The 17122-nt window shown below is 48.0% G+C and overlaps 1 protein-coding gene across 3 annotated transcripts in view; it reads right to left on the bottom strand.

The window, feature by feature from the left end:
* The window catches only part of VPS8 (VPS8 subunit of CORVET complex), a 347729-nt gene that overhangs the window by 214581 nt on the left and 116026 nt on the right, over positions 1 to 17122 (bottom strand). For all 3 annotated transcript variants that reach the window (XM_075317598.1, XM_075317599.1, XM_075317597.1), the window contains 2 exons: positions 16955 to 17044; positions 2225 to 2271 (listed from right to left, as the gene is read on the bottom strand). In XM_075317598.1, coding sequence (XP_075173713.1) covers positions 2225 to 2271; positions 16955 to 17044 — 137 coding nt within the window. The remainder of the gene's footprint in view (positions 1 to 2224; positions 2272 to 16954; positions 17045 to 17122) is intronic.

Genomic DNA, 17122 nt, shown 5'->3' on the forward strand with positions numbered 1-17122 from the left:
GGAAGTTAAAGTATAAAAAAGCTTAAAGGGAACCTGTCAGGTGCAATATGCACCCAGAACCACAAGCAGTTCTGGGTGCATATTAGTGATTCCTGCCTAAGGCTATGTGTGCACGCTGCGTGCATTTTTGGTCTAAAAACTGCATGACTTTGCTTCCTCAGCAAAGTCTATGAGTTTTCATTTTTGCTGTCCGCACAGTGCAGTTTTGTTTTAGGTGCGTTTTTGTGGTGACCACAAAGTTGCAAAACGTCAATTATTTCTGTGTTTTTCTCTGCATTTTTCACCCATGCAATGCATTGGAAAACGCGCAGGAAGAAAAACGCAGCAAAAAATGCTCCAAAACGCGGTGCGTTTTTAGCCGCAGGTGCGTTTTTTGCGGCCAGAAACGCTGCATCTTTGTGGTCAGAAAAAGATGTAGTGTGTGGACATAGCCTAACAGTCCCTGTATACACTAGCATAAATAAAGAGATTTTTAGAAAAAGTATTTCAAAACATTGTTTCTTATATGCTAATGAGGCCCGCGACTAGTAACAAGGGTGTGAATTCCCTTGGCTAATCGACCCACATAGCATGTAAGCATGTCCCTGTGGGAGTACTTCCTAACATGCTAATGAATGTGCAGCTTCACAGCACATACCTCACACTTCATGTCAGTCGTCGGAGGATGGATTTGCACTGCGCATGATCCGGAGTCCCCTGGGCTTCCGATCATGTGCACTAAATTGATGCTGGGTGTAAGCTTCCCGGCTTCAGTGAGGTATAGTGCTAATGACCAGAAGTGCTGAGGATTCCGGATCATGCGCAGAGCGCATCCATATTCTGCCGGCCGTCATGAAGAGTGAGGTATGTGCTGTGAAGCTGAACATTCATGTTTAATCTTTCTTTATTAAAGTAAACAACAGAATTTACAGGAAGAAAAAAAAGATTCAAATACGTGATTACTTCATGTCAACTTACAGAGAAGAGTATAAGCCACATCCTAACTAACACCCCTTCTCTTACTAACCATCATAAGGCACGCATATGACATGTAACCACCTTTTATAATACAGACAATCTCCTTCCAAAGGAGACCTACACCTCAAACAAAGCGAGGCTACTGCCGAAAACAAAAAAGAAAAGGAAAAAATTTGAAGATTTAACGAGAACCAGAGAGAAAGGAAAGTAGCAAGGGGAAAAGATAAGGAAAAGAAGAGAAGGAAAAGGGGGAGAGAAGAGCATCAGAAAGAGAGGGAGGGAAGGCATGGTAGGGATTACTTCCCCAGTACTCGGGCCGCTACATTGGACTAACGTAACACACGTCATGTGTTACCAATAAGGTTCTGAAATGGTAGGGAATCAAGAGCCAGGGTCCAGGGGGTCCAGATCCTAAAAAATGTATCCACTGAGTCATTGGTTTCTGCCGTTAGGGACTCCATCCTGTGGATGATGGCCATCTCTGCAAACCACTCCCTCACAGATGGCACCCCAGTCGATCTCCAGTACCTCGGGATCACCATGCGTGCCGCCGTAAGACAGTATCTCAGAAGGCCCGCTTTCTGTGATTTAAGCGATAAGCTGCACATTCATTAGCATGTTAGTAAGTACTCCCACAGGGACATGCTTACATGCTATGTGGGCCGATTAGCCAACGGAATTCACACCCTTGTTACTAGTCGCGGACCTCATTAGCATATAAGAAACGATCTTTAGAAATACTTTTTCTAAAGATCTGTTTATATGCTACTAGATAAAGGGACTGCTAGGCAGAAATCACTAATATGCACCCAGAACTGCTCGTGGTTCTGGGCCCATATTGCACCTGACAGGTTCCCTTTAAAAAAGTCAAAAATGACCAAAGTAAAAATTGCAAGCATTGCACAATTTTAATACAAATTGTTGAAAATTGCTAAATATTAAAAAAAAACAAAACAAAACACATTAACACAACTGGATTTAATCAATATTTATTTTTTATTAATAACTTCTCTTTAAGGGATTCTACAAACTCTACTTAAAGCACTTTTGTGCAGTCACTCTTCGTGAATACAGCCTTGTGCATCAAGCCAGGAGAAACCCTTTAAGGTCTGATGGGCAGAGTCTTCGTGTCTGGTAGTCTCCTCCCCAAACTAGCCACTGTGAATTTCCAGCCCCTTAGAACCTTCCCTATTTCCCTATATAATAAAGCTTAGGACAATTTTTTTTTTCACAGATAACAAAAACATGAAGCAGCTTTTTGACTTACGTGCGTTGCAGAAGCAGACAGTATTCCACTATGACCGGCACAGTGTCCTGGAAACAAAAAAAAATGTTTTTTAGGCTAAATTCTAAGGATCAGAAACCATAATTGCATTGTCTGCATTGTAACCAAACTCATGTCAGCCAGAGCTTTACAGTTATGGAGTAAAAAAAAAAAAGTCTCTGTCTTTATCAGATTACCCCAAAAAAAAAAAGAAAAAAAGTAGGCATTGTTGGGAAGCTACCATCAGATATTTAAGGCCTAGTCTTGTGTATATCCCACAAATGTGTCAGATGGGACTAGGAATTTGTAATGCATATCATGGATTTTTTTATTTGTAGGGTCCAAACCTTGAAGTTATACGAAGAAGGTGTAAAAAGAAGGGAATTTTGTTACTTACCGTAAATTCCTTTTCTTCTAGCTCTTATTGGGAGACCCAGACGATTGGGTGTATAGCACTGCCTCCGGAGGCCACACAAAGCAATTACACTAAAAAGTGTAAGGCCCCTCCCCTTCTGGCTATACACCCCCAGTGGGATCACTGGCTCACCAGTTTTAGTGCAAAAGCAAGAAGGAGGAAAGCCAATAACTGGTTTAAACAAATTCACTCCGAGTAACATCGGAGAACTGAAAACCGTTCAACATGAACAACATGTGTACCCGCAAACAAACCAAAAATCCCGAAGGACAACAGGGCGGGTGCTGGGTCTCCCAATAAGAGCTAGAAGAAAAGGAATTTACGGTAAGTAACAAAATTCCCTTCTTCTTCGGCGCTCTATTGGGAGACCCAGACGATTGGGACGTCCAAAAGCTGTCCCTGGGTGGGTAAAGAAATACCTCATGTTAGAGCTGCAAGACAGCCCTCCCCTACGGGGAGGCAACTGCCGCCTGCAGGACTCTTCTACCTAGGCTGGCGTCCGCCGAAGCATAGGTATGCACCTGATAATGTTTGGTGAAAGTGTGCAGACTCGACCAGGTAGCTTCCTGGCACACCTGTTGAGCCGTAGCCTGGTGTCGCAATGCCCAGGACGCACCCACGGCTCTGGTAGAATGGGCCTTCAGCCCTGATGGAACCGGAAGCCCAGCAGAACGGTAGGCTTCAAGAATTGGTTCTTTGATCCATCGAGCCAGGGTGGCCTTAGAAGCCTGCGACCCTTTGCGCTTACCAGCGACAAGGACAAAGAGTGCATCCGAACGGCGCAGGGGCGCCGTGCGGGAAATGTAGATTCTGAGTGCTCTCACCAGATCTAACAAATGTAAATCCTTCTCATACCGATGAACTGCATGAGGACAAAACGAAGGCAAAGAGATATCCTGATTAAGATGAAAAGAGGATACCACCTTCGGGAGAAACTCCTGAATGGGGCGCAGCACTACCTTGTCCTGGTGGAAGACCAGGAAGGGAGCCTTGGAAGACAGCGCTGCTAGCTCAGACACTCTCCGAAGAGATGTGATCGCTACCAGAAAAGCCACTTTCTGTGATAGTCTAGAAAATGAAACCTCCCTCAGAGGCTCGAAGGGCGGCTTCTGGAGGGCAACTAGTACCCTGTTCAGATCCCATGGATCTAACGGCCGCTTGTACGGGGGAACGATATGGCAAACCCCCTGTAGGAACGTGCGCACCTTAGAAAGTCGTGCTAGACGCTTCTGAAAAAAGACGGATAGCGCCGAGACTTGTCCTTTAAGGGAGCCGAGCGACAAACCTTTTTCTAACCCAGATTGCAGGAAAGAAAGAAAGGTAGGCAATGCAAATGGCCAGGGAGACACTCCCTGAGCAGAGCACCAGGATAAGAATATCCTCCACGTTCTGTGGTAGATCTTAGCAGACGTGGGTTTCCTAGCCTGTCTCATGGTGGCAACGACCCCTTGGGGTAAGCCTGAAGACGCTAGGATCCAGGACTCAATGGCCACACAGTCAGGTTCAGGGCCGCAGAATTCCGATGGAAAAAAGGCCCTTGGGACAGTAAGTCTGGTCGGTCTGGTAGTGCCCACGGTTGGCCGACCGTGAGATGCCACAGATCCGGATACCACGCCCTCCTCGGCCAGTCTGGAGCGACGAGTATGACGCGGCTGCAGTCGGATCTGATCTTGCGTAGCACTCTGGGCAAGAGTGCCAGAGGTGGAAACACATAAGGGAGCCGGAACTGCGACCAATCTTGCACTAGGGCGTCTGCTGCTAGAGCTCTTTGATCGCGAGACCGTGCCGGGACGCCATTAGGTCGACGTCCGGCCTTCCCCATCGGCGACAGATTTCCTGAAACACGTCCGGGTGAAGGGACCATTCCCCTGCGTCCATGCCCTGGCGACTGAGGAAGTCTGCTTCCCAGTTTTCTACGCCGGGGATGTGAACCGCGGATATGGTGGAGGCCGTGGCTTCCACCCACATCATAATCCGCCGGACTTCCTGGAAGGCTTGCCGACTGCGTGTCCCCCCTTGGTGATTGATGTATGCCACCGCTGTGGAGTTGTCCGATTGAATTCGGATCTGCTTCCCTTCCAGCCACTGTTGGAAGGCTAGTAGGGCAAGATACACTGCTCTGATTTCCAGAACATTGATCCGAAGGGTGGACTCCTGCTGAGTCCACGTACCCTGAGCCCTGTGGTGGAGAAACACTGCTCCCCACCCTGACAGACTCGCGTCTGTCGTGACCACCGCCCAGGACGGTGGTAGGAAGGATCTTCCCTGTGATAATGAGGTGGAAAGGAGCCACCACTGCAGAGAGTCCTTGGCCGTCTGGGAAAGGGAGACTTTCCTGTCCAGGGATGTTGACTTCCCGTCCCATTGGCGGAGAATGTCCCATTGAAGTGGACGCAGATGAAACTGCGCAAACGGAACCGCCTCTATTGCCGCCACCATCTTCCCGAGGAAGTGCATGAGGCGTCTTAAGGAGTGCGACTGACTTTGAAGGAGAGCCTGCACCCCAGTCTGTAGAGACCGCTGCTTGTCCAGCGGAAGCTTCACTATCGCTGAGAGAGTATGAAACTCCATGCCAAGATACGTTAGTGATTGGGTCGGTGACAGATTTGACTTTGGGAAGTTGATGATCCACCCGAACGCCTGGAGAGTCTCCAGTGCAACATTCAGGCTGAGTTGGCATGCCTCTTGAGAGGGTGCCTTGACCAGTAGATCGTCCAAGTAAGGGATCACAGAGTGTCCGTGAGAGTGCAAGACTGCTACCACTGCCGCCATGATCTTGGTGAACACCCGAGGGGCTGTCGCCAGACCAAATGGCAGAGCTACGAACTGAAGATGGTCGTCTCCTATCACGAAGCGTAGAAAGCGTTGGTGCTCTGTAGCAATCGGCACGTGGAGATAAGCATCTTTGATGTCTATTGATGCTAGGAAATCTCCTTGAGACATTGAGGCAATGACTGAGCGGAGGGATTCCATCCGGAACCGCCTGGCGTTCACATGCTTGTTGAGCAGTTTTAGGTCCAGAACAGGACGGAAGGAGCCGTCCTTTTTTGGAACGACAAAGAGATTGGAGTAAAATCCTCGCCCCCGTTCCTGAGGGGGGACAGGGATCACGACTCCTTCTGCTCTTAGAGAGTCCACCGCCTGCAGCAGGGCATCTGCTCGGTTGGGGTGTGGGGAGGTTCTGAAGAACCGAAGTGGAGGCCGAGAACTGAACTCGATTCTGTACCCGCGAGACAAAATGTCTGTTACCCACCGGTCTTTGACCTGTGACAGCCAAATGTCGCAAAAGCGGGAGAGCCTGCCACCGACCGAGGATGCGGAGGGAGGAGGCCGAAAGTCATGAGGTAGCCGCTTTGGAAGCGGTTCCTCCATTTGCTTTCCTGGGGCGTGAGTGAGCCCGCCAGGAATCTGAGCTCCCTTGTTCTTTCTGAGTCCTTTTGGACGAGGAGAATTGGGCCTTGCCCGAGCCTCGAAAGGACCGAAACCTCGACTGCCACTTTTTCTGTTGAGGTTTACTTGCTCTGGGCTGTGGTAAGGAAGAGTCCTTACCCTTGGACTGTTTTATGATTTCAGCCAATGGCTCACCAAACAGTCTGTCTCTAGATAATGGCAAGCTGGTTAAGCATTTTTTGGAACCAGCATCTGCTTTCCAGTCCTTTAACCACAAGGCTCTGCGCAAAACCACAGAATTGGCGGACGCCATAGCGGTACGGCTCGTAGATTCTAGGACAGCATTGATAGCATAGGTCGCAAACGCAGACATTTGCGAAGTTAGGGGCGCCACCTGCGGTACTGCTGGATGTATGATAGCATCCACCTGTGCTAAACCAGCTGAAATAGCTTGGAGTGCCCACACGGCCGCGAATGCTGGAGCAAACGACGCGCCGATAGCTTCATAGACAGATTTCAACCAAAGGTCCATCTGTCTGTCGTTGGCATCTTTAAGTGAAGCGCCATCCTCTACTGCGACTATGGATCTAGCCGCAAGCTTGGAAATTGGGGGATCCACCTTTGGACACTGGGTCCAGCGTTTGGCCACCTCAGAGGGAAAAGGATAACGGGTATCCTTAGAACGTTTAGAGAAACGCTTGTCTGGATGAGCGTCGTGTTTCTGGATTGATTCTCTGAAGTCAGAGTGGTCCAAAAAAGCACTTAATTTACGCTTGGGATACAGGAAATGGAACTTCTCCTGCTGTGCAGCTGCCTCCTCTGCTGAAGGAGCTGGGGGAGAAATATCCAACAGTCTATTAATTGCCGATATAAGGTCATTAACCATGGCGTCACCATCAGGGGCATCCAGATTGAGAGGGGCCTCAGGATTAGAATCCTGATCACCGTCCTCAGTCTCATCACAGAGAGACTCTTCTCGCTGAGACCCTGAGCAGTGTGATGACGTCGAGGGTCTTTCCCAGCGAGCTCGCTTAGGCTGCCTGGGACTGTCATCTGAGTCAGAGACTTCAGCCTGTGATGCTTGAGACCCCCTTGAAGTACGGATTAGTTCCAACTGAGGGGGACCGGGGAACATAGGCACAGCAGTGTCCATGGTCTGAGTAACTGGCCTGGACTGCAAGGTCTCCAGGATTTTTGTCATAGTCACAGACATTTTATCGGCAAAAACTGCAAAGTCTGTCCCCGTCACCGGGGCAGGGTTCACAGGCGTCTCTGCCTGGGCCACTACCACCATAGGCTCTGGCTGACGAAGTGCCACTGGGACTGAACATTGCACACAATGAGAGTCGTTGGAGCCTGCTGGTAGATTAGCCCCACATGCAGTACAAACAGTGTACACAGCCTGTGCCTTGGCACCCTTGCGTTTTGCGGATGACATGTTGCTGCCTCCTCAGAGCAGTACAGGGTGTCCAGCCAAGAAGCGACCTTACAGTGCAACTATATATATATATATGGTACCAGAAAAAAGTACACTAATATAACACTGAGGCACTAGTGGGGCCAGCACTAATGTGCTGCTTACCGCCCGCTTAGGAGCGGGTTGTATGGTCGCCGAAATCCCTTTAGTCTGGGTCTCCCAGAGCCTGCTGCCTTTCCCCAGCCAGACCGCATGTGTAATGGCTGCCGGCGTCCTTGTGGAGAGGGGGGCGGGCCCTGGGCGTATACAGACGAAGAGCGGGAAGCCTGCTTCCCACTGTGCCTAGTGAGAGGGCTGGAGCATGTAAATAAAGCTCCAGCCCTCGGCGCTGCCAATTGAGCAGCGTCTCTCCCCTACCCTGATTGACAGGGTGGGGGCGGGAACGAAGCGGCGCTAGGCCGCAGAAGCCGGGGGCTAAAGTTAGAAGCGCCGCCGCCGTAAAAGCGCGGTCGGCGCAAAGTCCCCGGCGCACCACAAGTCGCAGCTGCGCCGCCGCTCCAGGAGCGGTCGGCGCAGTAGTTCCCAACATGTAACGTCACTCAGCAAAGCTGTAGTGACCTAACCCCAGCGCACAGCGCTACTGTCCCCGGCGCACTATAACGCTCAGCAAGCCTTGAGAGTGTCCGTGCCTGCCGGGGACACCGAGTACCTGAATGATGCAGGGCCTTGTCCCTGATTGTACTCATGCTCCAAATCCAGCAGGTTCTCTGGGTCTGTGGATGGAGCCCGGCCTCAGGGCTTGGGGGCCGGCAAGATCCCACTTCCACAGAGCCCTCCAGGGGATGTGGAAGGAAAACAGCATGTGGGCTCCAGCCTCTGCACCAGCAATAGGTACCTCAACCTTACAAGCACCACCGCGGGTGAGAAGGGAGCATGCTGGGGGCCCTATATGGGCCCTCTTTTCTTCCATCCGATATAGCCAGCAGCTACTGCTGACTACAAACCGTGGAGCTATGCGTGGATGTCTGACCTCCTTCGCACAAAGCAGAAAACTGGTGAGCCAGTGATCCCACTGGGGGTGTATAGCCAGAAGGGGAGGGGCCTTACACTTTTTAGTGTAATTGCTTTGTGTGGCCTCCGGAGGCAGTGCTATACACCCAATCGTCTGGGTCTCCCAATAGAGCGCCGAAGAAAAGGTGATGCAAAGAGAAAAATACAGTTGTTTCCTAAATTGCTGCTTTTATTTTCAAAGATTCTCTACAAAAAGAGTGAAATCTGACTGGTTGCTAATGGCGGCCAGGGGCGGACTGGCCCACCAGGAGGTCGGGAGAACCCCCGGTGGGCCCCTGCTATTGATGGCCACACCCCCTACCCCACGCTCCCTACTGCCCCTGGGCCCCTATGGGTATGTGTGAGAGCCCCCCCCGGCCGGTAATTTCACTAATCATATAGGCACATTGCCGATATTAGTGACAATCCCATTCCCTCTGCAGCGGCAAGCAGGGAGAGCGATCTCCCTGCTCTGCCTGCTGTCACTATCAGTGCCGCTCTGACTCCTCTGCGCAGCGACACTGCAGGAGGAGGCAGTCTTAGAGCGATGACTGCTTCCTTCCTGTGCAGGTGACTGCAGCATCGCGCTGCGGAGGACGGACCTGGCGTCGCCCCAGGCCAGGCTGCAGGAGCAGCAGCACGTGAGTATAGAAGGCGGGGGCCCGGGGGGGGCGAGCAGGTTAGTACTATCATGCTAATGAATGTGCAGCTTCAGAGGATGATCTCACTCACCTCTCCGCTGCCATCACCACCTGACGCTGGATTTCGGCTCAGTGTGCATGACCCCGGAGTTTGGGTCATGTGCACTATGAAGCCGGGTGTACGTGTCCTGGCTTCACACTGAACTATTGCGCATGACCAAAACTCCGGGGTTATGTGCACTGAGCCGAAATCCAGCGTCAGGTGGTGATGGCAGCGGAGAGGTGAGTGAGATCATCCTCTGAAGCTGCACATTCATTAGCATGATAGTACTAACATGCTATTGGAGCCAACTAGCAAGGGAAGCAACACCCTTGGGACTAGTGCCCTCGCTCATTAGGATACGATATAAGATCTTTAGAAATACTTTTTCTAAAAATCTTTTTTTTTTTAATGCTGCTATATACAGGGACTGACAGGCAGGGATTAGCAATATGCACCCAGAACTGCTCGTGGTTCTGGGTGCATATTGGACCTGACAGGTTCCCTTTAATGCCCTCGTCCTGTATTAATTCCCCCGTCCTTTAATGATGCCGCCACCCTAGCCCTGTATGTAATTATGTTCCTGTACTGGTCTCTGACTGTAATAATGTTCCCATCCTAGCTGTAGTAGCCATGTTTGTAATAATGTCTTAGTCCTGATTCCTGTATGTAATAATGTCACAGTCATGGCCCTGTACATAATAGTGTTCCCTGTCCTGGGAACTATATGTAATAATGTTCCCCATCCTAGCCCTGCATGTAATAATGTCCTCATTATGTAATAATGTCCATGTCCTAGGCCCTGTATGATATAATGTCCCTGTTCTGGGCCCTTCATATAATAATGTCGCTGTCCAGGAGCTTTCCTCAAATACATTTTAACACTATAAATAAACAATTCCTGTCATCTTTCCTCGATCCCGCAATGAGCAGCTTCTTCTTTCTCCTCTGAGTGGAGTGGTGAGCGGCACATAACAGTGGCATCATGCACAGTATGCAATAGGCATGCCAACATCAGCTGCAACAACATTTTGGATATGAGCGGTTGCTGAGTATTTGGTTGCAAACATTTCTGCACCAAATCTGCATCTCTTGGCTGGAAAAACTTCGTTTTTTCAGTGCTTTTTTGCCTTGTTTTCAGTATATTTCTATGTGTTTTTTGCATGCGTGTTTCCATTGTGTTTTTCATGCATTTGGGGTGGAAAAACACTGGCAAAAACGATGAAAGAATTGACATGCTTCAGTTTTCTGCTGCAAATAAAATAAAGCAACATGTGCACAAACTTCAGGATTCTCATTGACTTTGCCGGCAAAGGATTTCCCTGCAGTTTTGTGACAATTGTACTCAAAAACACATGGAAAAAAACCTTTTTAAAAACACACTGTGTGCACACAGCCTTTTGCAGGTAACACATACATGACATTGGACCAAGCTACAAATTAAAGGAAAAGCCAAGTATGCCTGCAGGTAAGATGGGGTTAGCATGAGCAAGCCTGGGGCCACAGAATAGTGACATGGTACCCTAAACAGGATCCTGCAAATTAATTCACTTTTACCAGTCATATATCCCCGTATATACTGATATACCGTATTTTTCGGACTATAAGACGCACCGGACTATAAGACGCACCCTTGTTTTAGAGGAGGAAAAAATAGAAGAAAAATAAAATTAAAGTAAAAGAATGTGGTCATGACACACTGTTATTTTACTGCTGACAGTGTTACTGAGGTAATAATATCCCCAAATTCTGTCCTCATATCCCCCATTCTGGGTACCTTCCAGGTATATATGGCCCCCATCGTGGAATATGTATGTTCCCCATCATTATATGTGTGATCCTCCAATCTGGTGTGTGTGTGTATATATAGTTATATTGTGTGCGTGTGTGTGCATATATAGAGTTATATACTGTGTGTGTGTGTGTATATATAGTGTGTGTGTGTGTGTGTGTGTAATATATATATGATCCAACCCCATCCAGGTGTACAGTAATGTCTTTCTATACTATATTATTTATTGCCTTCCTTTTACTGATGTGCTGAGGACCTGCAGTGATGTAATGGAGAGGAGGGCACTGTGCTGTTCTGTGCTGCTCTGGTCCACCTCTCTTCATTACATCACTGTAGGTCCTTGTCAGCTACGAGAGACTGTTTCTACTAGTGCAGAGGAAGGATCAAAGTGAAAGTAATTTGAGCCCTCAGCACAGAGACTGCGGCTGTGCTGTGAAGGTATGCCGTGCTGTGAAGGTATGCCGTGCTCTGGCCCGGACACTGCAGTGATCTGCACTTCCCCCAGGCCAGACATAACTGCAGCGGCACCCTGCTCCTGCCTCCTAAACAGCAGACACAGTCTCCCCAGCCCCTGCAGGAAGCCGGCGTCTGGAGCTCCCACGTGTGACCGCTGTTTACATTAAACTATTGATTTGCTGCTCCTCACCCCCGCTGACTGCAGAGAGAGGTGGGCGGGGAGCAGCTAATGAATATTCACTTACTTTAAGCAGCGGGCACACGTGGTTTCTCCAGCGCCGGCTTCCTGTAGCAGCGACCCTCCCTGCCTCCTGTGATCCCACTGCATAGCGCTGACTCCCCACAGCTCCCTACCCCGCAGCTTCAGACCATAAGACGCACCCCACACTTTCCTCCCAAATTTGGAGGAAAAAAAGTGCGTCTTATGGTCCGAAAAATACGGTACTATGTGCTCAGACATTTGATGTTATGTACAGATAACATGCGGCTGATATAATATCTGATGTCTGTACTCATCATACACCATCACATATTATCCCATATATGACATCTGGTATCTGTAGTCACAGCAGATCACATACCATCACATATTATCCTATATATGACATCTGGTATCTGCAGTCACAGCAGATCACACACCATCACATCTTATCCTATATATGACATCTGGTATCTGCAGTCACAGCAGATCACACACCATCACATATCCTATATATGACATCTGGTATCTGTAGTCACAGCAGATCACACACCATCACATATTATCCTATATATGACATCTGGTATCTGCAGTCACAGCAGATCACACACCGTCACATATTGTCCTTGTCACGGGGTTCTTCTCCCATATCACACAATCAACAGAGCGAGAGATGGCTGTACAATCCAAAGAGCATTTATTCCAAGCAAATCAAAACGGTCCATAAAATAATCCACAAAACAGAGGATAAAATTAATCCAGTAACACAAATATAGTCTGGTAAGCGATAAATGTCCAGGTCTCTCTCTGAGAAGTCTCAGCTTCTACCAGAGGATCAATCTTCCTGCTTCATTCTTAAAGTTCTCCAACAGACTGCCAATCTCCAAGTAAAACAGAGAGTTTAGTTGAATCCCTGGACCCCTCCCCCAGACCTAGGGACAGAAACACTGTAGGGGGTGATTATCTATAAACAATAGAATGTCCACATAAGCAGTACAAATAATGGATTGTGAACCACGCCTAAACATGAACCCACACAAAATGGTACATGACTCACAATATCCCACCACAGTCCTGTATTCTGGATGTGATATACTATGTCCAGACATCTTATGACATATACAGGGTAATATGTGACTGGTATATCCTATACTATGACCTTTTCCATCGGTGTGGAGTTTGTATACTTTGGTGACATGGTTGTGTGAGTATGTTTGAAAAATAACAAAACAGAAAGATATTCTGAGGTCCAGTAACTGTGTAGCACTTGTGTGACGACCTTTTCACCAGGTCTTTTTCCTGCATTGTCCTCACTGGTGGCTTTGCCATCGTTTTCTGCTGGGGATCCGCCAGCATCTTTAGTCATTTTACTCTTATAAGGGCAGAGTCACACTTGCTTAAGGCATGTGATGCTAGAGCATTTGATACGATCTGCTAATGACCCTCAGCTCAGGATCTGCTGCGAGTGTAAAGGCCACGTCTCACTAAGCAACATCGATAGCAACATCGCTGCTGAGGCACGACTTTTGTGACGTAGCAGCGATGTTGCTAGCGATGTTGTTGTGTGTGACATCCAGCAACAACCCGGCCCCTGCTGTGAGGTCGCTGGTTGTTGCTGAATGTCCTGGACCATTTTTTAGTTGTTGCTCTCCCGCTGTGAAGCGCACATCGCTGTGTGTGACAGCGAGACAGCAACAACTGAATGTGCAGTGAGCAGGAGCCGGCTTCTGCGAACGCTGGTAACCAATGTAAATATCGGGTAACCAAGAAGCCCTTTTCTTGGTTACCCGATATTTACCTTCGTTACCAGCGTCCGCCGCTCTCACACTGCCAGTGCCGGCTCCCTGCTCCCTGCACACATAGTCAGACTACACATCGGGTAATTAACCCGATGTGTACTCTGGCTAGGAGTGCAGGGAGCCAGCGCTAAGCTAATGGTTACCCGATATTTACCTTAGTTACCAAGCGCAGCATCGCTTCCACGCGTCGCTGCTGGCTGGGGGCTGGTCACTGGTTGCTGGTGAGATCTGCCTGTGTGACAGCTCACCAGCAACCTGTGTAGCGACGCTCCAGCGATCCCTGCCAGGTCAGATTGCTGGTGGGATCACTGGAGCGTCGCTTAGTGTGACGGTACCTTAAGCCGAGTGTCATGTGACTGTGATCTGTTCCTGAGATCGAATCACAGCTGCGGAGGAGAGGTCGGGCGCTGTGGAGGACAGTGAGGGGTTAATCTCCCCATCTCCTCCATTGTCAGCCTGTGCATACATTGCACTGTACTTGGATAACATCCGAGTGCAGTCCGATGTTTTTTCACTTGTATGGGTGCGAGTGACATGGCTCTCGCAGACAATTGCAGCACGCTGCCATTTTTTCCTCAGTCAGTTTCGGGCTGAGGGAAAACTCACAGGTCAGAGCTGCAGCATTGTCTTACATGGGGCAGAGTGCAATGCCAGATTTTCTCCCTACACTTGGGCGAGTCATACGCAAGTGTGACTCTGTCCGAATGGAGAGTAGCTTCAGCAAAAATTGAGTGTATCACTTCTAACTTCTTTTACTGCTCATTTTCAGTTGGATTCCAGACAGAATCCACCTGAAAAAGATGCTGCTATGTACACATACCATAAGGGTAAGTTCACATTTCCGCTATTTCCCGGGCATCACAATTCGCCGCTTTGAGAAACAACTGGAACCACCAAAAATGCTTTGGCGGCTTCCGTTGCTTCCCATAGACTTGTATGAGCGGCAGATTGTGACGGATGGCCTTGCGCTGTATCCGCCGCGCGGCAGATCGACTGGCCGCCGGTGGGGAGGAATGCTGCATGCAACGTTTTTCGGTGCGTCACAAGCAATGCACAGTGTCTGTCTGTCTGTCTCTCTCTCTCCTCTTCCTAAAAGGTTAAAATAAACCTTTCAGAAAAAAATGAAAAAAACGGTACCCGTTCAAAGCTACATGTGTTTGTACACAATTAACCTTCCCAACGTCACAAGCCGTCAAGAGACGGATTGTGACACTGGGAAAATAGCGGAATTGTGAACTCAGCCTAAGGCTTTGTTCACATGCAGCATTTTTTGCAGTTTTTTTTAATACAAATTCCATGATGCTTTTACCAGTACAAGCAAAAGCTGTGAGATTTCAGAAATCTCATGCACGTTTGGTTATTTTTTTATTTCCTCACTGAATTTGTGAATTGCAGCATTTTTTTTTTAAATCTGCAGCACATCCCTTCCTACAGTATTTTTGCACTCAAAGAAAGCAACAAAAAAAAGTAAAACAAACTGCAATAGCTTTTTTTCCCCACAGTGTTTTTGAAGTGTTTTGGTGAATAAAACTACCTTTATCACACATGTACTGTAGAAAAAGCACACACGTAATCCACACCCAAAAAATGCCACGAAAATACCGGAAAATGGATATTCTTACTGCCAAGAAAGCAGGTTTTGGCTGCAGATAAAAAAAACACACTGAGTATGAATATAGCCTAAGCTTGGTTTTGGTGCCAAATCTGTGTACTAGGCTTGGTTCATTTACTGCTTCTTTGGCCTCGTTCACGTGTTGCATATTTGGCGAGTTTTTACCTCGGTATTTGTAGCCAAAACCAGGAGTGAGTGATAAATACAGAAGTGGTGCCCGTGTTTCTATTGTACTTTTACTCCGACTGTTCTACTCCTGGTTTTGACTTATTTTATTGGTTATTTATTGGTTAATAAAGTTAATTCATTTTGAAAGAGTTTATGGACGTATGTTATTCCTATATACAGTACGGTAACTGCATGGTGCTGGTGGGCCCCAAGATTGATTTTTCCTGGTGGGCCCCAGGTACTCCAGTCCGCCGCTGATGGCGGCTATTCTACTTTTCTCTGTGCACCAATTTTGGTACAATATGATCCAATATGCGTAGAGCAGCCAGACTGAAACATGGACTAGGGAGGAATAGTGTTAGGCCTAAGACACACGGCATGAAAATCGGTGCGAGTGGAGTGCGATAAAACATCGCATTCCACTCGGACCAATATTAGCCTATGTGCCAGCACCAATGAGCCATTATTTTCTCAGCCCCAATTGGACCGAGAAAACAATTGCAGCATGCTACGACTGTAATGAGAGACTCTTTGTCTCAGACACATTCAAGTCTATGGGGCGAGAGAAAGATCGCACTGCACTCGCGGTACACCGGTGTACCGCGAGTGCAGGGTGAGAATGGCAATAGCCGGCAACGGAGAAGAGAGGGAGATAAATCCCTCCCTCCCCTCCGCAGAGCCTGCCCGCCCCACTCAGCTGAGGTCTGATCGTATGATCGGACCTCAGTCGCAGTGACACTCGTATGACACTTGGCTCCTGCTGTGCAGCCAGTGTGAACCGAGTGTCATGTGTGGATCGCAGTAGTGCCCCATGTGTCCCCGGCCTTACTGTGAGCAGAGGTAGACAGTGAAAACTAAACAATAGATTTTCCTCTCAAAGTGACATCAATGACGTAGTCATACATATTTATTTTTTATTTATTTCGCTCACTTACAGCGCCATTAATTCTACAGCGCTTTACATACACCAGCAACACTGTCCCCATTGGGACTCACAATCTAAATTTTCTATCAGTATGTGTTTGGAGTGTGGGATGAAAGCCACACAAACATGGGGAGAACACACAAACTCCTTGCAAATAGTGTCCTCGGTGGGATTTGAACCCAGGACCCCAGCGCTGCAAGTTTGTTTCTCACTTTTATTGGGGGTTCACTGAAGTTTCTATTACTTCTAAAAGCAAAAATAGCACAGTGTGCAGAACTGTAACGGTCAAATCCATCAAAATCGCGACAAGATCTCCACAAGTCATAGTGATCTGTTGGGAGTTGTGTAATTCTATTATATTATTCAGCACTATATAACGGCTTGAGAAACAGCAGACATGTGAGCAGAGACATAGCGGTGGCTCAGTGGGCAACACAGTGGCACAGTGGTTAGCACTGCAGTCTTGCAGCGCTGGTGTTCTAGGATCACATCCCACCAATGAAAACATCTACAAGGAGTGTGTATGTTCTCCTTATGTTTGTGTGTATTTCCTTCAGTTCCTCTGGTGTCCTCCCACACTCCAGACATATTATAAGGATTTAGATTGTCACCAGTTGGGACAGTGATCATCACGTCTCTAAAGTGCTGTGGAATTAATGGCGCTATATAGGAAAGCATAATAACACTGAAAATTGGGCTTATTATGTAATTGGGAAGGGAAAGCAGATCTCTCTACCGGATCTACAAAATGTAAATTGTTATGTACCTTGTGAATACACAAAAAATTCCTACAAGGTCATGTTATTATGTTGGGCCGTAGGTTCCATACCTGGAAGTGTTGCTCCATGATCTGGATTTTCCCGTGCTCCGGGCACTTCCTCAGCGCTTTGTCCGTGTACTGGAGCAAGATTTCCACTATCTGAGATCAGACAAATGTGACAAAGTTACATTCCACTGATAATAAGTATGTTATATAAAACTTACAATTAAACACAGG

Source organism: Anomaloglossus baeobatrachus, chromosome 7, assembly GCF_048569485.1.
Source record: "Anomaloglossus baeobatrachus isolate aAnoBae1 chromosome 7, aAnoBae1.hap1, whole genome shotgun sequence".
Classification (NCBI taxonomy): Eukaryota; Metazoa; Chordata; class Amphibia; order Anura; family Aromobatidae; genus Anomaloglossus; species Anomaloglossus baeobatrachus.